Raw genomic sequence first — 23,844 nt, 5'->3', positions numbered from 1 at the left:
TGATTGATTATATAATGTTAAGGGTATCTTTTATTGAGATATCGAATGTGGGCGTGGAGCCCCTCCACATCACTACATCAGCATTAAGAGCCTAAACACGTTAGACTGTGTTGTAGTTAGGAAATAGAGCGTCACTCATGTCCACTTACTATCCGAGGGCGTTACATGTTACACCGTAATTAATTGGCGTGGCAACTGGCAACCACCTCCCCCCCACCCCACCATAGTCAATCTACTAATGCCCAACATCACCATCATTATAATTTTAAATGTTTTTTATTGGTCTAATCATCACCATGATTAATAACTTATGAATTACCCCTTCTTCACTACATGTTTGATGGGTTAGCTAGTTAATGCTCCATTACTTACGTAGTAATGACGTGACATCACTTTTGATTAACTAGCCATTATCCACAACATATAGTCTTATAGGGGATGTTATGAGACATGAAAAGTTGGAGTTGGTCGTGGGTGTAAGGGACATGTATTTGATTTCTTTCTTTCTTTATTTTTTTTTTAAATTATAGCCAACAATTTATCTTCACCTCATCACATCAATATTTACCACAACACTAATAAAATATTTTATTGAGTGTGAAATGTGAAATCCCTATGGCCTCTGTGACACTTTTTTTTTCACATATCCCCTTACCACGACGAAGGTAATAAAAAATTCGCAAATCTTAGTTGGTGATTCCTTTGGCCTACTTATGGTCACTTCCGTGTGTCTTGTGCAGCAAATTTGCAAGTCGCACAATAAACAAAGGTTGGCTAAATAGAGAAGAGAAAAAGGGGAAGGTAAGTGCTAAAAAATATTAGAGAGAGAAAGAGAGAGAGAGTTTAATCTTCGTGAACTGCTCATTCTAGAAGTGTTTGAAAGACTTTAAATGACCCATATAAAAATATGAGGACCTTGAACGGACATTACTAACCCAAAAAACGAGCTAAAGGAGTTTGTTTGATCCATTGTTCCACGTTTTTTTTGTGGGTTCCCAATGAACCTCACACTCACTCTCTACATACATACATACATACATACACACACACATATTAAAATCACTCAAGGCCTCAAGCAACATGTGTGATGGTAAAGAAAACATACATCACACTAAAGACGGGGAGATGGGTAGATGAACACACACGCTTCATAATCATCAACATATCCTCTCATATCTCGTTCCACCCTCCTATGTATCAATTGTGGTTTTTGTTAGTATCGGTGAAGGCTTTATATTTGGACTTAAAACTTTTGGATCAACAAGATGGAGCATTGAGCAGGCCAATTTCATGGGTCTATTTAGTTTCGTGTTAGCTAAATTTTATAAGCTAGTCTTATCTCCATTAAACCTTCCATATAATTGTAATTCTATGCTTGAACTAATTAAAAAAAACAACAGTTGCAATCGTGAACATAGTTATCTTGACCGAACTACGTTAATCTCTTATGTTGGTTTTCAACTACAATTTTTTTATTGCACTTGCATATCTTGATGGGCCTTTGACTGGGCTACAAGTTGGCCCATAAGTGTTAGTAACTGGGCTAACCCCTTCATAACATATAATTTCCAGTTTTCCAAAAACCAATAAAACTCGGGTTATTAACTCACTCGATAAAAGTTAAAAAAAATTAGCTAAAAAAACTTGATTTCAAACATTTTGAGCTGAGTCGACTCATATTTATATCCGAGCCAAAATCAACCATGGCTAGGCTCAGGGCATGACTCGGCTCGTTAGCTCGATCTTAAACTCGTTTAACTTTAAAATCAAGCTCAAGCCTACTAAGCTGCCTCATTTAATTTCAAGCTTGAGCTTGAAACCATCCAGACTTGACTCGAGCTCGGGCTCACCAAACTAATAATATTATTATTATTATAAGTCAAATTTTAAAATGAAATCATCTGATCCATCACCGTGAAGAAGCGGCAGTATAATAATATTGTATAAAGTTTGTATCTTGAAGTTAAATCAGCCTTAAATCAAGATTCTTGAAGTGGGTTTTTTATAATTTATAAAAAAATATGGAAAGTAATAGCAGCAGCAGCAGCAGCAGCAGTATAATTACTGTGTCAAAAGGTATTCAGAATCCGTTTACTTTGAAAGTGGGTCAAGTATTTACCGGATTTGGCGTGGGTTGTGGTCTTGGTATCGGTGTTGGCAGGCCTTTAAATCTTGGTAACTAACTCTTACTATTAATTATTATTAATTATTATCATCATTTGTTTGAAGAAGAAGAAGAAGAAATTTGGGGTTGTTTTTAAACCTAAAGAACAGAAAACCAGTGATGCATGTATGTTGTTATTTTTTTTTATACTTATGATTGATTGATTATTTAATTTGAATATATTGGATTATTTTTAATGTTTGAAATTTGGGTTTGTTTTGTTATTAAATCTTGATGGGTTGATTGCAATATATAGTTGTGTTTCTTGAGGTTATAAATTTGTTAACTTTAATGAAAATGTAGGTGAAATTTGATGCAAATTGATGTGATTTCGATTAGATGAAAGATGGAATTTATTTGTAGGATTGCAGTTCGTTTTCGGTCGGTTGTATTAAGAGATAATGTGCAGAGGATGAATGACAATAATGCTTAAAAACTTTGAGTTTAATGCCTTAAATTCATTTTTAGCAGCTGCAAATGCATATGCACTAATATTATCATCTTGTCTAAATAGGTAGGTGACTTGATTTGCCTTCTAGTTCTATCTGTCTGATAACTGGTAGGCGTGTTCATTATCCAAATTGGACTCGAATAACCCAAATTCAAACCGAACGCAATTCAAATTTCGGTTTATCTGTCTGATAACTTGTAGGGGTGCTTTCATTTAGGTATATCGAACCGAACCAATTCGAATAATCCGAATTTTCAGTTTTCTTTGATCTCAATGTGCATATGCAATGCATCCAAACACCTTTACTTGTTTTAATTCTCCCTTGATTTATAAGTTTCAGTTATTTTTTTGTATAAAATACTTATGATTTGTTTCCATTAATATGTGAACAACTTAAACTTCAACTAGCATAATGAATTCCGCTAAAGATCACATTTTTATCTTTATCATGTTTCCACCATATGCATATGCATTTGTAGTCCACCAAAATATGTATTTACAAATATGCATATACATCATAATATATGTTACAAAGTACATTACAGATTTGTTTTGATTTTATCAGGCGCAATACCAGTATTAAATCAAGTTATGGTTGCTGCTAGAGGAGCATCCGATGTTTTCTCGGGAGTAGGAAGACATGTTAACCACTCAGTAAGCTAATCCAGCTCTTATATTTAGTTCATATATAGAACATCATGATCATTCATTTATAATCTTGCAGTTAAAAAAGGTTGGAGCTAAAAACATCGAAGCAGGCATCGGATGTGGAGTTGGTTTCGGCCATGGTTTCGGAGTCGGTATGCACATTAAATATTATAAAATAAGTTGATTTTTTTAGTTATTAGTTATCTCTCGCATGACATAATAAAAATAATATTCACATGACAGGTATTGCTATAAAGCCTGGAGTCATGCATCAAATACAAACTAGTCTTTTAGTATGTGACTACTATAGATTACATAATGTATTCATCTCGTAAAGTGTTTTTTGCATCTTATATGACTCGATATCTTTCAGCAAACCGCTACAAAGTTGATGATGAAATTTGGAATGACACCAAATTTGTCAAATGTTGCGGGAGGCATGCTTCCTCAATTATCGCAAAGTGGTAATAATGTCTTAAATCCAATGGGAAATATGATGAAATTAGCAACGGGATCTACAGCTAAAGATGGAGACTTAAGCGCAAGTGAGAAATTTCCGTCGTCGAGTTCATCTTATGCAAGTCGTACGGAGAAGGTTATCAGTAATTTCTTGAAGAGTCCTGTTCTAGAAGGTGAAGCAAAAAGTCAGGTATGTAACCGTGTCGCGTTTATTCATTTTATCCGTGTTAACGCGTTTTATTGGATAATGCTTTATTACGAGGGGTGTAAACGAGCTGAGCCGAGCCGAGCCTGGCTTGTTTATTATTTGTTAATCATTTTACTATTATATTCATCTATTTATATAATTATATTCTCTATTTATTTTTATAACTTTATACGTGTGCGTGTGTGTGTTGCATAATACATATTATTTAGTTATTTTTGTCATAATTTTCAATATAATAATATTTTTATAAAAAAAATGTTATATTTTTATATAAATAACAGGCTCACGAGTCTCGTCAAGTTCAGTATATGACGCTTGGTCTCGTGCTCATTTATTAAACGAGCTTCAGTTTTTGAGCTGTTTAATCTAAAGTATGCACAAGAGCCAACTTATGATATTTTGAGCTGTTTAATCTAAAGCCTTGTGTATTATAGGCTGGACACTTGCAGTCCGAGAAGGATATAATTCAATTGGTATGTTTGTATCTCAATATTCAAAGTTGGATGTAATATTCAAAGTTGAAAATTCGCAAGTTTGACCGCGAATGTTATGTAATATGTAGGTCCTAAAACAACAACTTGCTCTTGAGAAACTTAAAGAAGAAAACGAGAAGCTTCAGAGAATATTAGTGGAAGACTTAAAAGTCTCACCAGAAAAGTTTAAAGTCACCGGGTACTCAAGCTCGGGGTCAGGGTATACAAACTGTAGTGATTGTTTCGAGTGTCGAAGGAGACAAAGACGGAGAAGGTAACTGGGTCAGAATAATGGGCATGTTTTGTAAAAGAAACTGCATTAGATAGATGACATAGTTCGGTTTGAAACAAATTATGCAAGCTGTAGCTGGTCCCCTAAGATGCGAGTGTAGTACATTTAATGTTTGTTGGTTGTGTGTTTTATATGCTCCATTCTTTTTGGCTCCATGTTATACGGGACCATCGATTTGCGTTGGTGTCATCTTTTAAAACAAGGACCATAGAAGGTTAATATCGGATACAACCGGTTTCTCTGTTTATTAACTTTTTTTGTAGATGATAAACTTTTGACACATGAATGATTCTAAAACTTTGCAATATTCTATATATGCTCATTATTTATTAACTTGCTGGTTGAAAAAGATAGGAATAAATACTTTGCCACAATGCATTAATAATATGGGAATCAAGCTTATATATATTTATATATGCATATAGTTTATAAAATCTTGTTGGCATAAAAAAGATCTTAGCTCACAAGAGGTAGGCAACACAGCATGTGAACATCACTATCTTTGTCTCAAGCTTCATCCTCAACCACCTATTCTGACCCGTTATTATCATCACACCGGCAAACTCTAATCCCTCAATCTTCAACAACATGGTTCGGTGGACTCGTAAATCGAATGAAACATGTCATGATAAAGTTAGATGATTCGTGGGTTGGGTGTCATATATTGATTTTGTTCATTCTAATTACTATTTGTTAGTTTGTTGAAAGTTGATTAGAAACAATATAGATAACTAATTTGATTTACGACTATTGGATCTACAACAATCTCAGCTCAGATCGAGCTTTCTTTATTACAAAATATGAAAAATGTCCGACATTCATCACACGATGAATCTCTTCATATCACAACTGTAAGACGAAAATACAAAACACAAAACAGAAAAAGAAAAATGGTACATAATAAACAAATGTGTTCCTAGTTTAGATGAAAAGAAGGCCTCCACATAATGCCAACATGGTCATGCTAGAGTAATGCATGATAGCACTGCTGTCGGGAGTGGTTGGCGGCATCATGGGAGCTACAGGCGGCATGGATGGTCCCATAGGCGGCATAGAAGGTTCCATGGGTGCTGGTGGGGAGCCTGGCATCGTCGTCATGGATGGTCCTGGACTCATGGGCATCATCATTGGTGGTGGTGTCATGGACATTGGTGGTGGTGCCATGGACATCGGTGGTGGTGTCATGGGCATTGGTGGTGGAGTCATGGTCATTGGTGGCGTTGTTACGGGTGATGGTGCCATGGGCATCATCATTGGTGACATTGACGGAGCTTGAGCCTCGGAGAAGGCAACCATGCATGTGAAAGATAAGAGGAGGAGGATGTGACTTGAGACAGCCATATTGAATTTAGTAGTGAGGGAGGAAAAATGGTTGAAGCCAGATATATATAGAGCAAGGTAGCTAGTTGTATACGTATATGCATGTATAAATATACAGGTATATACGTATGTGTATGTATGTATGCATGTATGAAGAATATAATGATATTAAAGTTACATGAATCTATGCTTTTAAATGTGAGGATAGCAATGCACAAAGTCATGACCACTTTCATGTTTGGAGATAAGAGTCCCAAACCTCTCTAAAACCATATATTTTTAAATATTTTGTTCTTTTTGTTATTAGTTATCAAAAACTACAAATTATCACTACCAAATCTAACTATAAAAATATCATCATCACTTATGTTTTAACCAATTTTTTCATGTCTTTTAAAGATTCTTTTTCTTATTAATTTTTTTTTCAAACAAAATATTTCTCACTATAGAGAAACATAGATATTACATCAACATAGCAGGTAGGCGGGCAACAAGCTGCGCCGCCACCCCTTTCTAAATTGCAAATCCTAACCTGCTAAAGACATACCCATGCCCCTTTGGAGTCGACACATTGCTATGCACAACCCGTTGAACTCTGGTTAGGAAACAGATAGCTTCCGGTGCCAAGGAGCCAAATGTATCGAAAGCCAGAGGGACAAAAACATGTTGGTTCTCTTTGCAGGCTTTAGCATGTTTCTCCACCTTCTTCGTTTCAGCCTTTTTCATTGCTTGCCCAGCTACAAACTCATTATCCCTCAAACCAGCTAGAGGAGATACCCCTGTGAGGTCAACACAAGCGTGTTTTCCCCCGGCCCAACCAAAGACGAGCAAATCTGCCGGTTGCAGAGTGGATCTCCCTTCCGTGGGGACTGTAAGGAAGTTTACGGGGGCTTCCTTTTTAGCTGATATCCCCGCTCGCCTTAAGATGTCCCAAAGAACGTCCCACACCCAATCATGTCGGTATTTGAACCAAACATCTCCTTGCAATGAAACGCATGCTCTCCGAATTTATCCAGGCAAGCCTTACGGCAGATCGGACATGTTTCGTCTTCTGGGTACATTGGGACCATCAAACGGTACTTAAGAATGACCCTATACTCGACCGCAGACATGCTTTGGCCCAGGCCATCAATCGGGATAACGATAAGAAAATCTTGGGCATGAGGACCTTGTAAACATTCAATAACCGCCTTCTGTCGGGGGGACAATCCAAAAACTTCTCCCAGGCTCTAAGCGATTTTGCCAAAAAGGGCATTCGCCAAAGTTTTTTGAGGCTTTGGTGGGGCGGTGTCCTTATTAGAGAAACCGTCAATGTCAAAGTCTGGGAGAACGCCATTTAGGCGTTCCATGGCCTGCACGTAGTCTGAGTCCAGGTCGACAACTCCGCTATTCCTTAAGATGTGATTCTGTAGCTTCCAAGACTGAGCCCTCGACGCTACAAAAGCGTAAACCCCAACAACATGAGCCGAAAGAAGGCCTAAACCCCCCAAGCGCATCGGTAAAGATGCAAGTCGTCACTGAAGATCACCAAAGAACGGGCCTCCACATACAACTATGTCTTCTATGGCTTCTCGAAGCCCCTTATCAAAACAGGATACCGCATCATCCATCATATGGGGGTGGTATGTTCGTAACCCAAAAAGCAACTTAGCAACCCCCATGCAAGACCTAAGCAGGAGGAGTTCGCTCTGGGGATCCCTAAGGCAAGGTAAGAGTTTCATAAGATCAGCCGCACGAGATGCTCTCCGCTTCGCCAACTCCTTAATAAAGTAGGGATCTCGACTAACAGCCCCTCCAAGGAGCTTTACCCCTCTCTCTGGTCTACCAATCCCACTAGGGAAAAGCCCATCTATAACTTTCACTCCATTACACGTTGGCCAAAAAACCTCGGTTTTCTTAATATTAAGTTGAAGCCCCAATGATGGCCCTTCCGAGCTGATAATGTCTAGGGCTTTAGCGACTTCGTTGGCACCACCAATAATAGTCCCATCATCCAAGTACCAAGCATGAAATGGGAGGTTACAGTCATTTTGTACCCGGAGAACAAGAGGGTGTAGGCTAAGGCAAAGAGGAGGGGCCCAAAGGGGTCTCCCTGCTGAACCCTAGTAGTAGCCCCTATACAGTCATCACCAACGTACAACCTAGCCGGCTGGGCATAAAGGAACTGGACCCATAGATAGATAGACGGGCAATGACGATGAACCTCCCGGAGAAGGGCTGTGCGGTCGACCATATTGAAGGCGTTGGAGAAGTCCACGGTAATCATAGCTAAAGAACCGTCCGCATGAAAGGAGTTAAGAAACCGGTTCGCGCTGTGAAGCACCGCCTCTGCCCCATTAGGGGTCCCTACCCCAAACTGAAAGTCCCCTAAATACTGAGTCATTTCCTTCCCAACCATCTTCATAGCCACTTTAGAAACCAACCTACGCCAGATAGCCCCCACAGCAACGGGCCGAATTCCATTATCCGGCTTTAATAAAGGGGTAAGGGGGGCCGAAGCAATAAACTCAGCGAGCACCTTGGGGCACAGACCCCTTAGCCAAAAGTTGACGACTTCAGTGATGGCTGAGAGTAGACCCATGGAAGTCACTGATCCCTCACCATTGAGAGCGTCCAACAAGTGTTGCGCCCTCATCCCATCTCTCCCGCATGAGGTCCCTTTAGGAAATGATCGGATACATCTAAGCACACAGTCCCCATCCACAGAGAGAGTAGGCAGGACGACAGAGCTAGAAGGTAAGGACGGAGGCAGCACCACTGGGTGTTTTTCTATGAGGGCTTTCATGGTTGAATCTCCAAGAGGGGCAACCCCACTTGAGCATAATACCTTGACTGCAGCTGTGAAATGACCATCCCTGACTTTCCTGAGACATTGTTTAATATTGAGGCTTTTTTCAGAACCCTCCTCCCCTCCCACCTCTCTTTTAGAAAAAGTGCTTCCCCCCTCACGTTATCAAAGAGAGAAAGAACCAAGTCAGCAAAACCAGACCCATCTTTCCACACCGCAAGTGCTTGCTGAATGCTACTACATTGCAAAGACTTTCGATTCCCTGACCTGCGTTCCTGCCTAGTGGAAGGTTTCACCACCCTTAAAGTACAACGCGACAACAATAGTAATTTGACTTAATTCTCAATCGAGCCTGGTGAATCCACTACCTTACGTAAAGCGCATGCCAAAGTCTGAGCAAACGCCAAACGACAACTTGGGGGGATGCTCTTAACCGTTTGAATGGGAAGGGAGAAAACTCGCTCCAAAAGGGATACATCCCAACCACTCCTACAGATGGACCTGGGTCCCTATCCACAGACACACGATTAGGTTTCTGGATCCCAAAGATGAATTCTCCAACATCTCCATAATCCACAGAAAAAGAATAGACACCATCAACGTGCTTGCACCTCCTGCTAAGGGCATGCAACGTCATGCACCTCCCACATAACCATCTGTCCCCCGCCCGAAGGGCTTCCCCATCTATAAAAAGGTCCAAATCCTTGGAGATAGCATCTTTTAAAAGGTTCTTCCGAGTATCCGTTTTGAAATAGGTACTTTGCATGTGCTCAAGTAGGCGGAAAAACCCCGATGACCCAGGTCTACCATCCTTACACTCGTGGAAATGCTTAAAGGGACATGGCCTTAAACCGTTAGTGGAGCTAGGACCAAGCCCTCCTGTATTAACGTTTCGAATTCTTTTTATGGTAGCCATGTACACACGAGAACAGAAAACAAACAAATCACAAAAGACAACGGACCCCTAAAGACCCCGACTCGAGATGAGTTAGAGCAAGAACAAAAGACTAAACCCCTCACACTCGAAGGAGGGGAGCAACCACGGGTTGCTCAACCCCCATCTAGCACCCCACGACAACCGCTAAGGCATAAGAGGAGGAAGGTATAACTCCAAAATAAAGCAAATTGGGTTGAACTCCAACTCAAAATACCCCCTTAAGCACCCAAATGCAAGTAAACAACCTTTAACTTATCCGAACCTAAGTCGTAATTTCGTCGAACACCTGGCGTGCAACACGTATTAACCACCAAAATAGATAATTTGAATAGAAACCAAAACTAGAAATCTAATAAAGTGGTAAAAAAGGATGGTATAAAAAAAAGGTAGGTAGTGACAGTGGTTGTGGGGGCGCGGGAGGTAATGGTGGCCGGTGGTGGTGTGTGTCGGGAAATGGTGATGATGGGCGAGGGTGATGGTTGGTGGTGACGGGTGGTTCGTGGTGGTCGGCTACAGTGGTGAAAGGGTAGCGACGGTGGCGGACGGTGGTGGGTGTATATGTGGTGGACGGTGGTGGGTAAAGAAGTGATAAATACTACATAGTTGAGTTCTTGCTAGACGTTTTGTTCATTATATAAAGGTTTTGAACTTTGTTACATAAAGCTAAAAAAAACTCTATAAAAGTAAAAATGACTAAATGATGAAACTTTACTTTCTAAGGGGCTCACTTTATCAAGAGAAATGAAGTTAACATGGACGTTAGATTATACGTGTCAAATACGCGTAAAATGAACATTTTATAGATGGCAGTATACACGAATAAAAGTCGCATATCATGTCCTGTGAATATATGACACATTATTTGATGATTTGCAAGCCAGGTAACAGAATCCCAAATACAACTCAAAAAACATTTATTCGAGTTTGTTGTAAGACACTGCAGGTAATATATTTCGGTTTGATAATGAATTAACTGTCATAAAATGCAAATAAACAATAGAAAAAACAGAACTAGACTCACTTAAACTGTCTTTAGTGTCAGTTATACTGCTAAAACATTTTTAATCTCAATATAACCGATCAAATGTTTGATAACTTATCCACTTAATAATATGCTAAAATGTGTGAACATTAACCTTCATACAAATTAATCTAAGGGATGTGTGAGAAACTGTTGCATCTAAAACGACATAAATTCCAAACCATACAAAAATAACATCACACGCTATCGGTTCAAAATTTAGCTTAAATCCCAACCAACATTGCGCTCAAAACATGTCCAAGATTCAAAAAATTCAACAATACCAAAAAGTGCCTAAACAACAAAAATTTAATCATAACAAGCACATCTGTCACCTTAACAGGTGATAAAATTTAAAGATAATCGGATAAAACATGACATGGATTCAAGAAGTACCATTGAAAATAACTTAGTTTCTAAATCCTCTGCTGTTTCTTCTTCCTCTCGCCTTCTCAAACTTCCTTCCCTTGGACTGCACATACGGTTTGGTGTGACTGTGTGGAACACCTGGCGCTTTTCCAAAGTGCTTAACTGCTTCACGAGAGTTCTTAGGACCTCTTAGCAGAACCTGCAATAACCAGTGTTTAAGAATTAAGAACCATCAAATGTTTTCGTCTGTCAAAACATTCAAAATAGCAAGCACTTGTAGCATACCGTGTTCTGTCCAAGTGGAGCTCTGAGAGCCAACTGGTCAAAGGTCAAACATTCGCCGCCAGCCTTCTCAATCCTTGCCCTGGCGGTTTCTGTAAACCGGAGAGCAGTAACCTTCATGCAGGGGATCTCATGAACCCTAACATCATCTGTAACTGTACCCACAACCACGGCAATCTTGTCTTCCTGTTTTTATAAATCAATGGTTACAATATAATGCAGAAAATCAAATAACAATAACACAACAGCAAATGGCAAGAAAAACAAGTAAGCATTCATAAGAATTGACGAAAATCAATATAAAAATAACAACTTCACAATTTAATGAATTTATAACGCTAAAACATATAAACTAACGTAAAACATGGAACACACATAGCTTATGAATAGCAATTTTGGAGCAAGTATAAAACAACAAATCAACAATATCACATAAATACATGTCACAAGAAAACACAAGAATCCATATAAAGCGATAAAAGCTGATAAATTATAGAGGAATTTCACACTTTGAAATGCTAAACATATAAATTAATGAAAATTTTGGAACGAGTATATCTACAAAAAAATGGAAATAGGGGTTTAGGCAAATACAACAATTTCACATTTTTAAAGTAAACGTATCAAGTAATATGAAATTTGAAATAAATACAAAATAAGCATCCATAAAAATGGATTCAACATGTTACAATTCCACACGTATACGCTGAAACATATGAACTAATGTGAAATTCAGATCAAATAAAAAAATAAAATTAATGCATTAACAGCAAGTCACAAGTAAAGAAAGCAGGCATCCGCAAAACTAACCAACAAAATATATTACACTTTCGCACTATTCAAAGCTAAAACATACAAAATAATGTGAAATTTAGAGCAAATGTAAAATAACAATAACACATTAACAGCTTATTATCTGTTATTGCAAGAAAGTCAAACAAGCGTCCATATCGTTCGACAAAAATCAATATAATATAGTACAATTTAAGTTTATAAAGCTAAAACATATAAACTTATGTGTAATTTAAAGCAAATATATCTACACAAAACACGTAAATAATACTGATTTTGGCAACTAAACCAGTAAACTCCTATCAATGCACCGATCAATCTAACACGTATATAATCGAATGAAACTCGAATAATAACTAATCATACCTTGCCCGATATGTAACGAATCAACCGAGACAAGGAAATTGGAGGCTTATTAACTTTGCTCATGAACAACCTCTTCAAAATCACCGCATTGAAGTTGCTTCCAGTTCTCCTAACTAGAAACCGATAAAGCTAACCAAAACAAAAACAATAACTGTTAACTACCAGTACTTACTTACAAATGTATGTATGTATGTTAATAATAATAATAATAACTGTTAACTACCAGTACTTACAAAATGTATGTATAATGATAATAATAATAATAATAATACCTTGACGAGAAGCTTGAGGTAAATATCATCAGATCTAGGGGCGGTACGTTTGGTCCGCTTGCTCTTGCCACCAGCAACCAGATCTATACCCTATACAGGATGAGCAACAGAATTAGTTAGCTATAACAGAATCAGTTAAGTTGTTATAGTGACGTACCATGGTAACGGCGGCTGCAAAAAGAAATGGTGAGTCCAAAGGAAAATGTTGCTGGTGCTAGGGTATATGTTTTAATGTTGATTGTCACATGTGGGCTGGGTTATGGGTTGTAAAAAGGCCCGTTTTGAATATGTATGCCCCGTAACTTTTTCTTATCCAATGGGCTATCATTTTAGGTAGGTAGTTAACGGTGTTGTTATTCATACATTCATTCGATACCCACACACAGGAAAGTATACCTTTTTATATCATTCGATTGACCAAGACTTTTGTGTTACTGAAGGTTGCCTCATTTCCCGCTTTCTACAAATACCAACACACATCATGAGAATCACCGATTGATTTCCCATTTCTTATTCGTGTTTTCCAATATATTACGGTATATCGCCCCTAACCGCAAAAGCATAAACCAAAGGAGTATCACACCGACCACTTATGAATTGCCATATAACCCATGCCACGTGAGATTAGAAGATAGTCCACCGAATATAATATATATTATATATTATATGGCGTGGGATTAAATCTCAGCCGTATAAAAAAACTCACTACAGTTACCTAGCTCCATACCACGTTTTTCCGCATACCATAATATCACAGCTATAAAGTATAATCGATGTTAATCTTTTGTCGATCGATTGATTTCCATAGGCTACAAAATTCATCTCCCGGTTCTCTATTATCAATGTTTGTTCTCTAAAATCGCATATGGGGATAGAAATCATTCATCCTAATACTTCAATCAGAGGCATCTCCCTCGATTTCACATTTTCAGGAGATAACAGTGTTGTTTACGATGCAAGTTTGGATTTTGTAAACGGGAAGTTGAGTTATGCATAGAATTTAATATATATATTTGGTTTTAAAAAGTCTGCCCACCAAGTGTTTGTGAAAATGTGTAGGTGAGATTTTCTATATTAATTTGATTTTAAGTTATTCATAGATTCAAGAATGATGAGTAGTTGTCATTGATTTTATTGTTTCTAAAATTTACTGATTATCTGGTTGTATTGTTAGGATCTCATATAATCATATTCAGTTCTTCTCTTCATAAGCATTGCGAATTTGATGCTATATCTGTGTTATTCATAATTTTTGATAAGTCAAGTTACTAATTGCAGGGAAAAGCAAATATGGTGGAAGAATATGCGGTAGTGAAGCAAGGGACTCAAGCATATACTAGATATGTGTTATTCATAATTATATATTCTATGGTCAGAGAAGAATCAGGTGGTTACAACTGCTTTTTCCTTAAATCTCAGCCGTAGAAAACATCTGATATGAAATCTTGATCGTAGAGGAACAATAAAACGGCAGTTCCACTGGCGGTTTTAGCTTCTTCCCTTTTTCTCTACCCACGTCCCCTCTCTAACATATATCTTTTCTACGGTGAGAGGATCATTCAATTAATTGTTGTTCTGATGAATTCGGTGTATAGTAGAACAAGAACTGTGGCAGATGGAAGAGAAAGGATTGATTGACATTCTACCAGTTAGAGATGCTGTAGCAGAAACATTGACATCGGTTTTATAGTGACATAGGTAATTTTTAAATTTAGGGCTTTATTTTGTTGCATTTTTAGCCCTGCTTGCGGTGCGCACATATGATGTATATATGTGTGAACCCTCGGGTGGGCAAAAGTGAAATTGCACTAATTTTGACGTTATTTTACTAATCTCGTGAAAATAACGTTAAAAGTGACGGACGGTTAATCAGGCATCATGTAGTGGCGTTGATAGCCGAATGACAAGGGTACATGCACCGATCAGCCGGTGTCCCGATGATTGAGTGCTATGTGTCTTATGTCCAAGGCTTGATGCAAAACTACTATCGAGCCGGGGGTCTCACCGGAAGCAGCCTCTCTATCCTTATGGGGTAGAGGTAAGGCTGTCTACATCTTACCCTCCTCAGACCCTACTATAGCTTTGCTATTGGTGGGATATACTGAGTACGATGACGACGATGACGACGATTTTGTTGCATTTTGAGTTGTATCTTCGTTGATTACTTACAATTTGGAATTTGATGCAAACTGATATCTTCTGTTACAGGTGATTTGAGTTCGTAGCTTCACAATTTGTTTGCTACATGGAAACATGTAAGTTATTGTTCAATCTATAACATAACGACCATTCTCAATCAATCTGTTTACTTTATTCGTTGGTTTCTTTTTAATTTTATTTCTTTTTAGCTTATCCAATGTAATCAAGCTTAATAATATAATCTTTAGTCTTGAAAAACTGTAATTTATTAAACTATCAATTCCTTTTTGGTTTTGTGTAGGTATTATCATTCAGAATCAGTCCAGTGATTGAACCATTTGGTTGAAAATATATGGCCAATATGTATGGAAAACACAGTCTCACAGAAGATCCTCCTCCCAGGAATATTCAAGCTAATGCAAAGCTGAATGAGTTGGATGTGCAATTAACTGTTTTGCTCATCTGAGAATTAATACATCCACACAACAATAAGATACATGCACATAGGTAAATGATTTCTTTGTGCTGTTTTGATACCCCTATCGAAATTGTAGGTAATTACTTGTGTAGGTAATTAGTAAGCCCTGCATTTGTCAATGAATTAGTGTATGATTTTTTATTTGTGTAGGTATTGAATTATTAATTATGTGATTGCAGTAGCTATGTCATACTTTTCATCATGATAAGTATCTATTATATGTTGTAAAACTTCAAGTGCTTTTGCTCTTATTTGAATGGCTGAATTTGATTATTAAATATACAGGTAAAAGGGTATTATTGGAGTTATGGTTTTGGGCGTAATTGATTATACAGAATTCTGGGTCGAGTTTTTGCAAGGTACGTTTAGGAAATTTGTTGATCTTTTGACTTTTAGAAGTCAAACTTATGTTTAAATGTATTTTCTTAGCCCATAGTTGGTAGTGAATTAAATGCCTTTGACCTTTTCTTTGGCACAATTCAAAGTCTACATGGGTTCGGGTTTGTTTCGGGATGAAATCGCAAGTTTTTTAAACTGGTTGTGTTTGTTTTAACCCTACGGGTTCACGGATTACCCGATTTAACTTATTGAAATTTGCTTTACAAATCTTAAATGGTTTTACAGTTTTTAAAATATGCTTTTACAGAGTGTACATAAATTATTTGTGTAGCTTTTACTTAAAATGTAAAAATTTTAAAAATAAGCTGCCTTATTATAAACAAACAGGTAAAAATGACTTCTGACGACACAATTTATGGTTTTTCTTTTCACTTTGCATAGTGACATAAATGATTGAACCATGTTTATGCTAAAATGCACAATTTTCTTACTGAAATTGTTAGGCACCATGTGTTTTTGGTAACTTATAAACACAAGCACACATTCATGCAAATTGTCTATACTTTCGATATGCTATATTAACGTGTATGGTTCGTCACTTCGTCCCGGTTAATATATATATTTTTTCTATTTTTCAGTTTGCAGTAGGGGTTGATGTTATCGTTTGCTACTACTAGGGGCTGCCTTGCTTATATTCAGGTAAGCTACCAAAATAATCTTCTGAGTTGTAGGTCTGACCTGTTTAATACTTTAAAACCATGAAACCTCATGATGCTAATGAGGTAAAATTGAAAACTACTGGTCAAAGATTATTTTGCAGTGAAGAGGGTCATAAATATTTTACCGATTCAAACTGTTAAACAAGTTAAACGTGTCAGACAAACAGGTGAGAGATTGTTTTGTAGTTAAACGGATCATAAATATTTAGTGGGTTAAAACTATTAAGTGACCAAGACATGTTTTGTAGTTAACTATTAAACAGGTCTCACCTGATTTAAGAGTAAAAATCATTTCTGTGGGCCATACGACTCAAAAATTTCATCGCTCAAACATGTTCTGTGGATCAAAATTGTTATGTAGGTTATACGGGTCATACAAAGAGAATCTAGGGGCTGATATTCTTCAGGCTTTGGAGGTTGAAACACTCGAAACCGAACCAAATGAAACCAAAAAGTAAAAAAAACTAGATTTGAACTGAAACCAAAATGAAACCGAAAACTAAAAATAAACTAGACTGAACTGAAACCAAAAAAAAAAAAAACTAAAACCGAAACTAAAAAATACTAGATTGAACTAAAACAAAAAAAGAAAACTAAAACCAAAATCCAAATAAACTAAAACAGAACCAAAACAAGAAGACATCAACACCATACTTGATGAAGGTTGGCTGACTCTTAATTTCATTCAAAACTTACATATACATGTTCAATAGAATTACATTGTATAGTGAACTGATGTACCCATAAGGAATAAGAACTTTTAGACATATGACATGTTGCTTCTTTAATTTGTTTTTCTATATTTGGGACACTTTTAAATCTTGGTCGTCTAAATTGAACAAGGTATTGCATATTGCACTAGATGAATGGGATGTTTTATCAATATATGATATTATGATGTATGAAACTTAAGGTGTGATTTTATATTTAATTTAGGGTTTTTTACTTTTTTTGCACCAACATTCAGTATGCTTTGACTAATTATTTATATTACATTTTCTAACCGGTTTTATATCTTACTCGGACCTTTAATTTGAAGTGTATGCCTGATTGTTGTATCTGGGGTTTTTAATTTAAGGATTTATTTTGTGGTCTTTGGAGGTGTATCTTCATTGATTACTTATATTTAGAACCGACTTTATTATTATTATTATTATTATTATTATTATTATTATTATTATTATTAATCAGATTATGTAGAAAGGCAGCAACGGATGTTGCAGGTTCTTATGAAACTCCAGCAAAAGTTGAGGTTTTTGCCCAAGTTTCTTTGAATTGCCTTGCGCTGGTATAAAATCTGAATTTTTTAAGTTTTGATAATATATTGGAAAATTAGAAGGGGAAAAAGGTTATAATGATCAATGAAAAGATGCACAAGCTGGTTCCTGATGCCTATCAATCTGTGGTAAATTATATTTTTCTTCAAGATTTGAAAGTTCGTTTATCCTGTATGGTTTAAAGTTTAAAAATTTTAAATTTGCAAATTTGCAGGTGTTAATGAAAAGTTTTGTGGTGAGCACTTCGAATTCATCAAGCGGTCAAACTTTTAGCTTATGTGGTTGTTTCCATTAGTGGGTAAATTACTTACAATTTTATTTTGCTTAGATGTAGTTATTTATTCAAAATAACCTTTTGATTAGATTACTAAATCTTATTAAACTTATAATTCTCATTCTACGGCAAGCATCGAATGACCACAAAATGTATTATCTAACATAAAAGTACTTAGGAGTTGAAACTTTGGCAACCTTTTGCACATGCTCGAGACATATGTTAGACATGTAGTTCAGCTTATGCAGTTTTTTTTTGGTTCATGTGGAACTTTTGACTTTGTAAGTTATCATTTAATATATTATATTTTGTGTGCATGCCTCATTTATTTTTGTTTTCCATCTTGGGGTCTGGAAATAAGTACTTAAGCATGAGCTTAGTTACAAGGATATATAAAATCAACTTCTTGTATAACCGAAAGCGTGATGGATTTTTACTCAGTTGGGTTCTTGGTTGTTTGGGATTTTAGTGGGTTTTTTTTTGGTAGTTAATTTTGAGAAAAAATGTATAGGGGACAAGCCCGATTTTAGCTTCATTAAGGCCTATTCAAAGTGTTTAGAGTAGTTTATTTTATTTATTTATTTTGGAAAATGTCTAGATCTTCTCGAGTGCATATGTTTTGTAGGTTTTTTCATTACCGCGTTAATATTCCGGTGGACGGGTAAAATACTAGTTATCTAATAAAATGAAAGTTGCCGTATTAAAATTTATGTATATATAAAAAAGAGTAAATAAATATAGCGCCGAACTTGGTTTTTATATATTTTAATTTATACGCAACCTTTGCTGTTAATGATGTACAAACGCTTACCAAACTAATACAAGACAAGGTAGGTTACTGTTGTTTTATTAATACTTAAAATAGAAAGCATTACATTTACTCTGAAAAATACGTTTATCAATTATATCAATAAACATGTACAAGTATATGCCATTTTTTGTGATTGGAGTACAAAACCAACATCACCACATGCACCATCTTCAATCTCTAAAATGTCTTCTCCGGTTATCACACTACTTCTAGCCCTCCTATATTTTACATATGCTGCGGTGTCAAAGACTCTGACGGCATATGAAGTGCTAGAAGTTTATGGTCTTCCGGTAGGTCTGCTTCCATCAGGTGTAACATCCTATACCTTAGACACAAACACCGGAGAGTTCAATGTTAACCTCGGTGACACATGTAAGTTATCGATTGAGGGGCATGATTTTAAATACAAGTCTACTATTAGTGGAATGATCAGTACAAACAAGCTGACAAAGTTAAAGGGTGTAAGCATAAAATTAATGTTATTTTGGGTGGATATCGCGGAGGTTACTCGCAATGGCGATGAGCTAGATTTTTTGGTGGGAAATATATTGGCTGGGTTCGATATAGATAATTTTGAGGAGTCGCCGCAATGCATGAGTACTAGGATGTCATGTCACATGAAACGAGTTGAGTAATGCTATTCATATATTCATAGAGGAAATGTCCTAAATGTGTATTGTAGTATTGATATTATTTCAGAATAAATGTAAATGTTTGATTCATTTGTCTAATGTAGCTTATGTTGTTTCCGTTGCAAAATGGATAATTTGGTATGTAACACGAAATGTCTAATGGTCTTCATGTATTATGGTAAAGATTCTAAACCGCTAAGACGAAGCCAACATATGCTAAGCAACGCTACTACAACTCGAACACTAAGCAATCAAATCTGACTCCATCTTCATACATCACACATAATGTTTATTACAGGCTTTAGTTATGTTCATGGAAACATGATCAATAAAAGTAAAGCGTTATTGTTTAACACATTTATAAAATCACTAATAAAATTACTCTTTAATTACTCTATATTAAAATGTTGATTAACTTTGTTAAGAGACCCAAACTATATAATAAAATTATTACTTTTTATCCCATGCGAAATGAGAAGGCCTCCCGCATTAGGTATCATAGTTTTGTTGTTATGTTGGGCAAATGATGAATTTCAAACCAAAAACTATTATTTTATATGGATTTATAATTTGCATATGATACGATTTTTGATTTTCATGTCTTTTTAGTTTTTTAATACAAAGAAAAAAAGAAAAATGAATTATTTCATATGAATTTATAATTATATGGATTTATAATTTACAAAACTTTTACACATTAATTATTTGTAAAATTTTGATACAAGTATGGTGATAGAAAAGAGATGAAAGAGTTTACGCATGTTACATGACATGATTAATTGCAATAAGTATCAAAATAGTACAACTTAGAAAAGGAAAAAAAAAACAATTAATCATGTCAATGTAAAAAAAACAAGTGGTCAAAATAGTACAACTTAGAAAGGAAAAAAAAACAAGTGGTCATTCTAAGTTATACTATTTTGATACTTATAGCAATTAATCGTGTCAATGTAACACGCGTAAACTCTTTCATCTCTTTTCTACCACCATACGTTTACTTGTATCAAAATTTTACAAATAATTAATGTGTAAAAGTTTTGCATAAGAGAAAATCAGAATTCTATTCATGTCTTTCCATCATGTATATATATGCACATTATTTTGTCTCATGGCGTACGTCTATTCAATTTAACATACAAATATGTGGCCACATTGTATGGTTGGATTTGTTTTCCACATACGTGAATGCGTGTACTTTTCTTGTCATATATACATGACTATTGACTAGATAAATACATGAAAATAAAACTTAAACACCAAGTTTCTTTTTTTGTGTTTATTGATTGGAGATAAAGCTCATTAGAGTTGCAATCTCAAACTCACTTCTCACATCTTTAATCTAAATACGGCAATGAGAAATTTAGATTGTTTTTACCTTTGGGTATATATAGAAAGCCTGTTATGCATACATATACGCAAAACACATTTGAACCGAAAGAGAGAAAAAGAGAATATATCACTCTCTCAATTCCGTGATAACATATTTAGTTAAAGGATTTATTCGATATAACTTTATAATAACCATTTAAATGTTATATAAAATTTTAATGTGAAAATGTTTACCCCTTCCGGTTTCATTGCCTTCCTATTGTATGTAGTGTACCACCACCACCTTTATTGACGTTGATCTCTATGTGATATACGTTCGTGACATGCATGCGAAACCAAGAACAAATGAAATTAAAAGATTAAAAATGTGTAGAAGGAAAGTGAATAGTTAGACAATGAAACGGTTGACCATGTCTAGCAAATCAAACGAGCCATAATTCAATGTTAGTAGTTTAAACCGAACATGTATATACATGCTTAGATACACAAGTATTTTGGATATTTATTTCTCTCTTTCTAATGTTCTTTAATCTTAATAATAAAGACAAATTAATGATATTGCATATGAATAATTAAAATTACACTAATGCATATGGACAAGTTTTTTATAAAGTTGTACTTTTCTTATTTCTTTTGTCAAAACATTATCACATTGTAACATCTATTCATTGTTTCACTTTTTACTATTTTAATTAAATCCACCGTCTACAAAGTAACAAATGATTAAACCACCACATAGCTTCACTTCACCATATATACTCCTCATTTCCACTTCAATTCTCTCTACTCAAATATAAAAAAATGTCTTCTCCAATGACTATATTCCTCTTCATCTCTCTACTCCTCACCACCGTCACTGCCACCACCACCATCACCCAACCACCAACCATTTTCGATTGGCTGGAACAGGTCATCGTTCCGCCAATTCTGACTAAAACATACATAAAATCGGCCACCTAAACCGAGACACTGGAGAGTTCAAGGTTGATCTAGGCAAAGGAGTTAAGTTAATCATGTCTCCTTACATTTTCATGTGCAATTCGACGATCAAGGGGGTGATGAGTAAAGACATGACAAGTGCGACCGCGTTGGAGGGGTTAAGTGTAAAAGCCGAGGGTTACACGGTGGATGTCGAGAAGATTACTTTGATCATAGGTGATTTTGATCCTATTGAAACTAATAAACTTAACATTAACTTCTCGTTCACAGCGTACCCCGTCGACTCTGTGAAGTTTTATCGTGATAGGGAGTTATGGTACAAGGTTTTAGGGTTTGTGAAAGAGAAAATGGTGCTAGATGAAGAAGAAGTTTCTCAAGTATTGGTCACTCTAAATCTAATTACTCCGTATTATTCAAAAGCCGACGAGTCTAGTTGATCACGTTAATATTATAAGCTAATTATCTATCTCTTATGTTAACATAGATTATGTGTTTTGATGTTTAATGCATATTGATCGTTTGATCTAGTTTCTAGCTACTTAAGTTAGATCGATTGATGTATTTTGTTATTGTCGTATAATATAGATCTAATTTGATATTTTATCACTCTTAGATTGCAATTTGTTGTTTTTCTTTGTATTAGTTATTGTCTTTTTTTTAACTAGTATTATTAATTTGAGTAGTAATTATTTGACATATAACCAAGGTTGCAAAAGTTCATAGGCGGCCGACTGGAGAGTTGAGTGTACTCGGAGTTCTCGGAAAGTAATCAGACATGGTAAATATAAAGAAAATTAATATTTGGATATTATATATATGTCAAATATCATAAGTTTACTAATATTTATAACAAAATAGGTTAATATCAATATAAATAAGAGAAATACATTTTTAAATAATACATATTTTTATTAATTAAAGAAATGAAATTTTGTTCTTCAATATTATAGAATATGTTTTATTTTTTAAGTCAAAATTGGCTCAATTTCACCGACTATATGTGATTCCGTACGAGGTTGACCACCTTTGATCGATTATTTAATATCTAGGCAGAATTTAAGAAACTTGCCTCGGCGACATGTCTTATTACGAGTACTTCTCGACCTTGTAAACTTACTTTTAAAACACTGCATATAACTAAGTAATTTAGCCATAAGGTGGCCATGAGAGTTGCAACTTCAATCTTTGACCATACATAAAGTCGCTTTTTTTTTATACACAACTTAAATGTCGATTAACTTTGTCTAGAGACCCAAACTATATAAGAATATTGTTACTTCTCATCCCAAAATAAGAAAGCCTCCTACATCCTGACCAAAAGTCACAAGCAAATCTTATTACACATAACATTAGGTATCAGTGTTTTGTTGTTATGTTGGAACAATGATGAATCACCAACATGCTCGCTTTCAGTTTCTGTCCGGTTTGATATAATCAGTTTCAAGCTGAAGAATCAACATATATATTCATAGGTAAAATGTTTTTACTTGTGTCATATATATGAATCTGACACGGACCGGCCCAAGTTTCAATATTTAATTTTCCCATGTCTTTAAAGCTTTTTCATCTAAATAAAAAAGATTCAACAGTTACAAGGAGTGAAGGACCACTTCATTTTTTCCTTTCTAAGTTGTATTACTTTGATATTTATAGCAATTAATCTTATCATTGTAACATGCATAAACTTTTTCAGCTTTTATCCATTGGTACAATAATGTAATATCTAGGTCTACAAAACCACTACTTAGGCACTTAATTAGTTAATCACCATATTCTCTAAAATGTCTTCTCTAGCCACCATACTCCTCTTCAACTTCCTACTACTCACCACCACCACCGCCATCGCCACTGCCACCTCAGACACCGAGCCACAGCCATGCCCAAAATGTTGGAAGAATACATCTTTCCAATGATTCTGCCTTCAAAATCAAACAAAGTAAAATATACTTACACTCTAAACCTAGACACAGGAGATTTCAAGGTTCATCCGCGTGATACGATCGGTGTACATGCGAATCACTTCAACCTCAGGTGCAAGTCGACGATCACAGGGGTGATGGATTAT

At 35.8% G+C, this 23,844-nt stretch overlaps 3 protein-coding genes across 3 annotated transcripts; 2 read left to right on the top strand and 1 right to left on the bottom strand.

Annotated features, from left to right (window-relative positions):
* The first annotated feature begins 1,921 nt into the window (after window positions 1-1,921).
* LOC143634274 (uncharacterized) lies at window positions 1,922-4,904 on the top strand. The gene is made up of 7 exons (XM_077102405.1): window positions 1,922-2,175; window positions 3,181-3,269; window positions 3,340-3,415; window positions 3,507-3,556; window positions 3,637-3,912; window positions 4,365-4,403; window positions 4,493-4,904. Exons 1-7 carry the CDS (start codon window positions 2,022-2,024, stop codon window positions 4,679-4,681), a joined length of 873 nt encoding a protein of 290 aa, XP_076958520.1. The 5' UTR covers window positions 1,922-2,021; the 3' UTR covers window positions 4,682-4,904.
* Window positions 4,905-10,970: 6,066 nt separating this feature from the next.
* On the bottom strand, window positions 10,971-13,053 carry LOC143634273 (large ribosomal subunit protein eL18x-like). The gene is made up of 5 exons (XM_077102404.1): window positions 13,000-13,053; window positions 12,843-12,932; window positions 12,571-12,699; window positions 11,416-11,598; window positions 10,971-11,329 (listed from the first exon to the last, which is right to left on the bottom strand). Exons 1-5 carry the CDS (start codon window positions 13,000-13,002, stop codon window positions 11,171-11,173), a joined length of 564 nt encoding a protein of 187 aa, XP_076958519.1. The 5' UTR covers window positions 13,003-13,053; the 3' UTR covers window positions 10,971-11,170.
* Window positions 13,054-19,061: 6,008 nt separating this feature from the next.
* On the top strand, window positions 19,062-19,514 carry LOC143634295 (uncharacterized protein At5g01610-like). Its single transcript, XM_077102416.1, has one exon. It carries the CDS (start codon window positions 19,062-19,064, stop codon window positions 19,512-19,514), a length of 453 nt encoding a protein of 150 aa, XP_076958531.1.
* Window positions 19,515-23,844: the final 4,330 nt, after the last annotated feature.

This window comes from Bidens hawaiensis, unplaced genomic scaffold, assembly GCF_021521415.1.
Source record: "Bidens hawaiensis isolate Kalapana, Puna unplaced genomic scaffold, B.hawaiensis_p1.1 tig00007041_1, whole genome shotgun sequence".
Lineage (NCBI taxonomy): Eukaryota > Viridiplantae > Streptophyta > Magnoliopsida > Asterales > Asteraceae > Bidens > Bidens hawaiensis.
The sequence above is the reverse complement of the archived record's forward strand: the minus strand, read 5'-3'. Positions and strand labels throughout refer to the sequence as shown.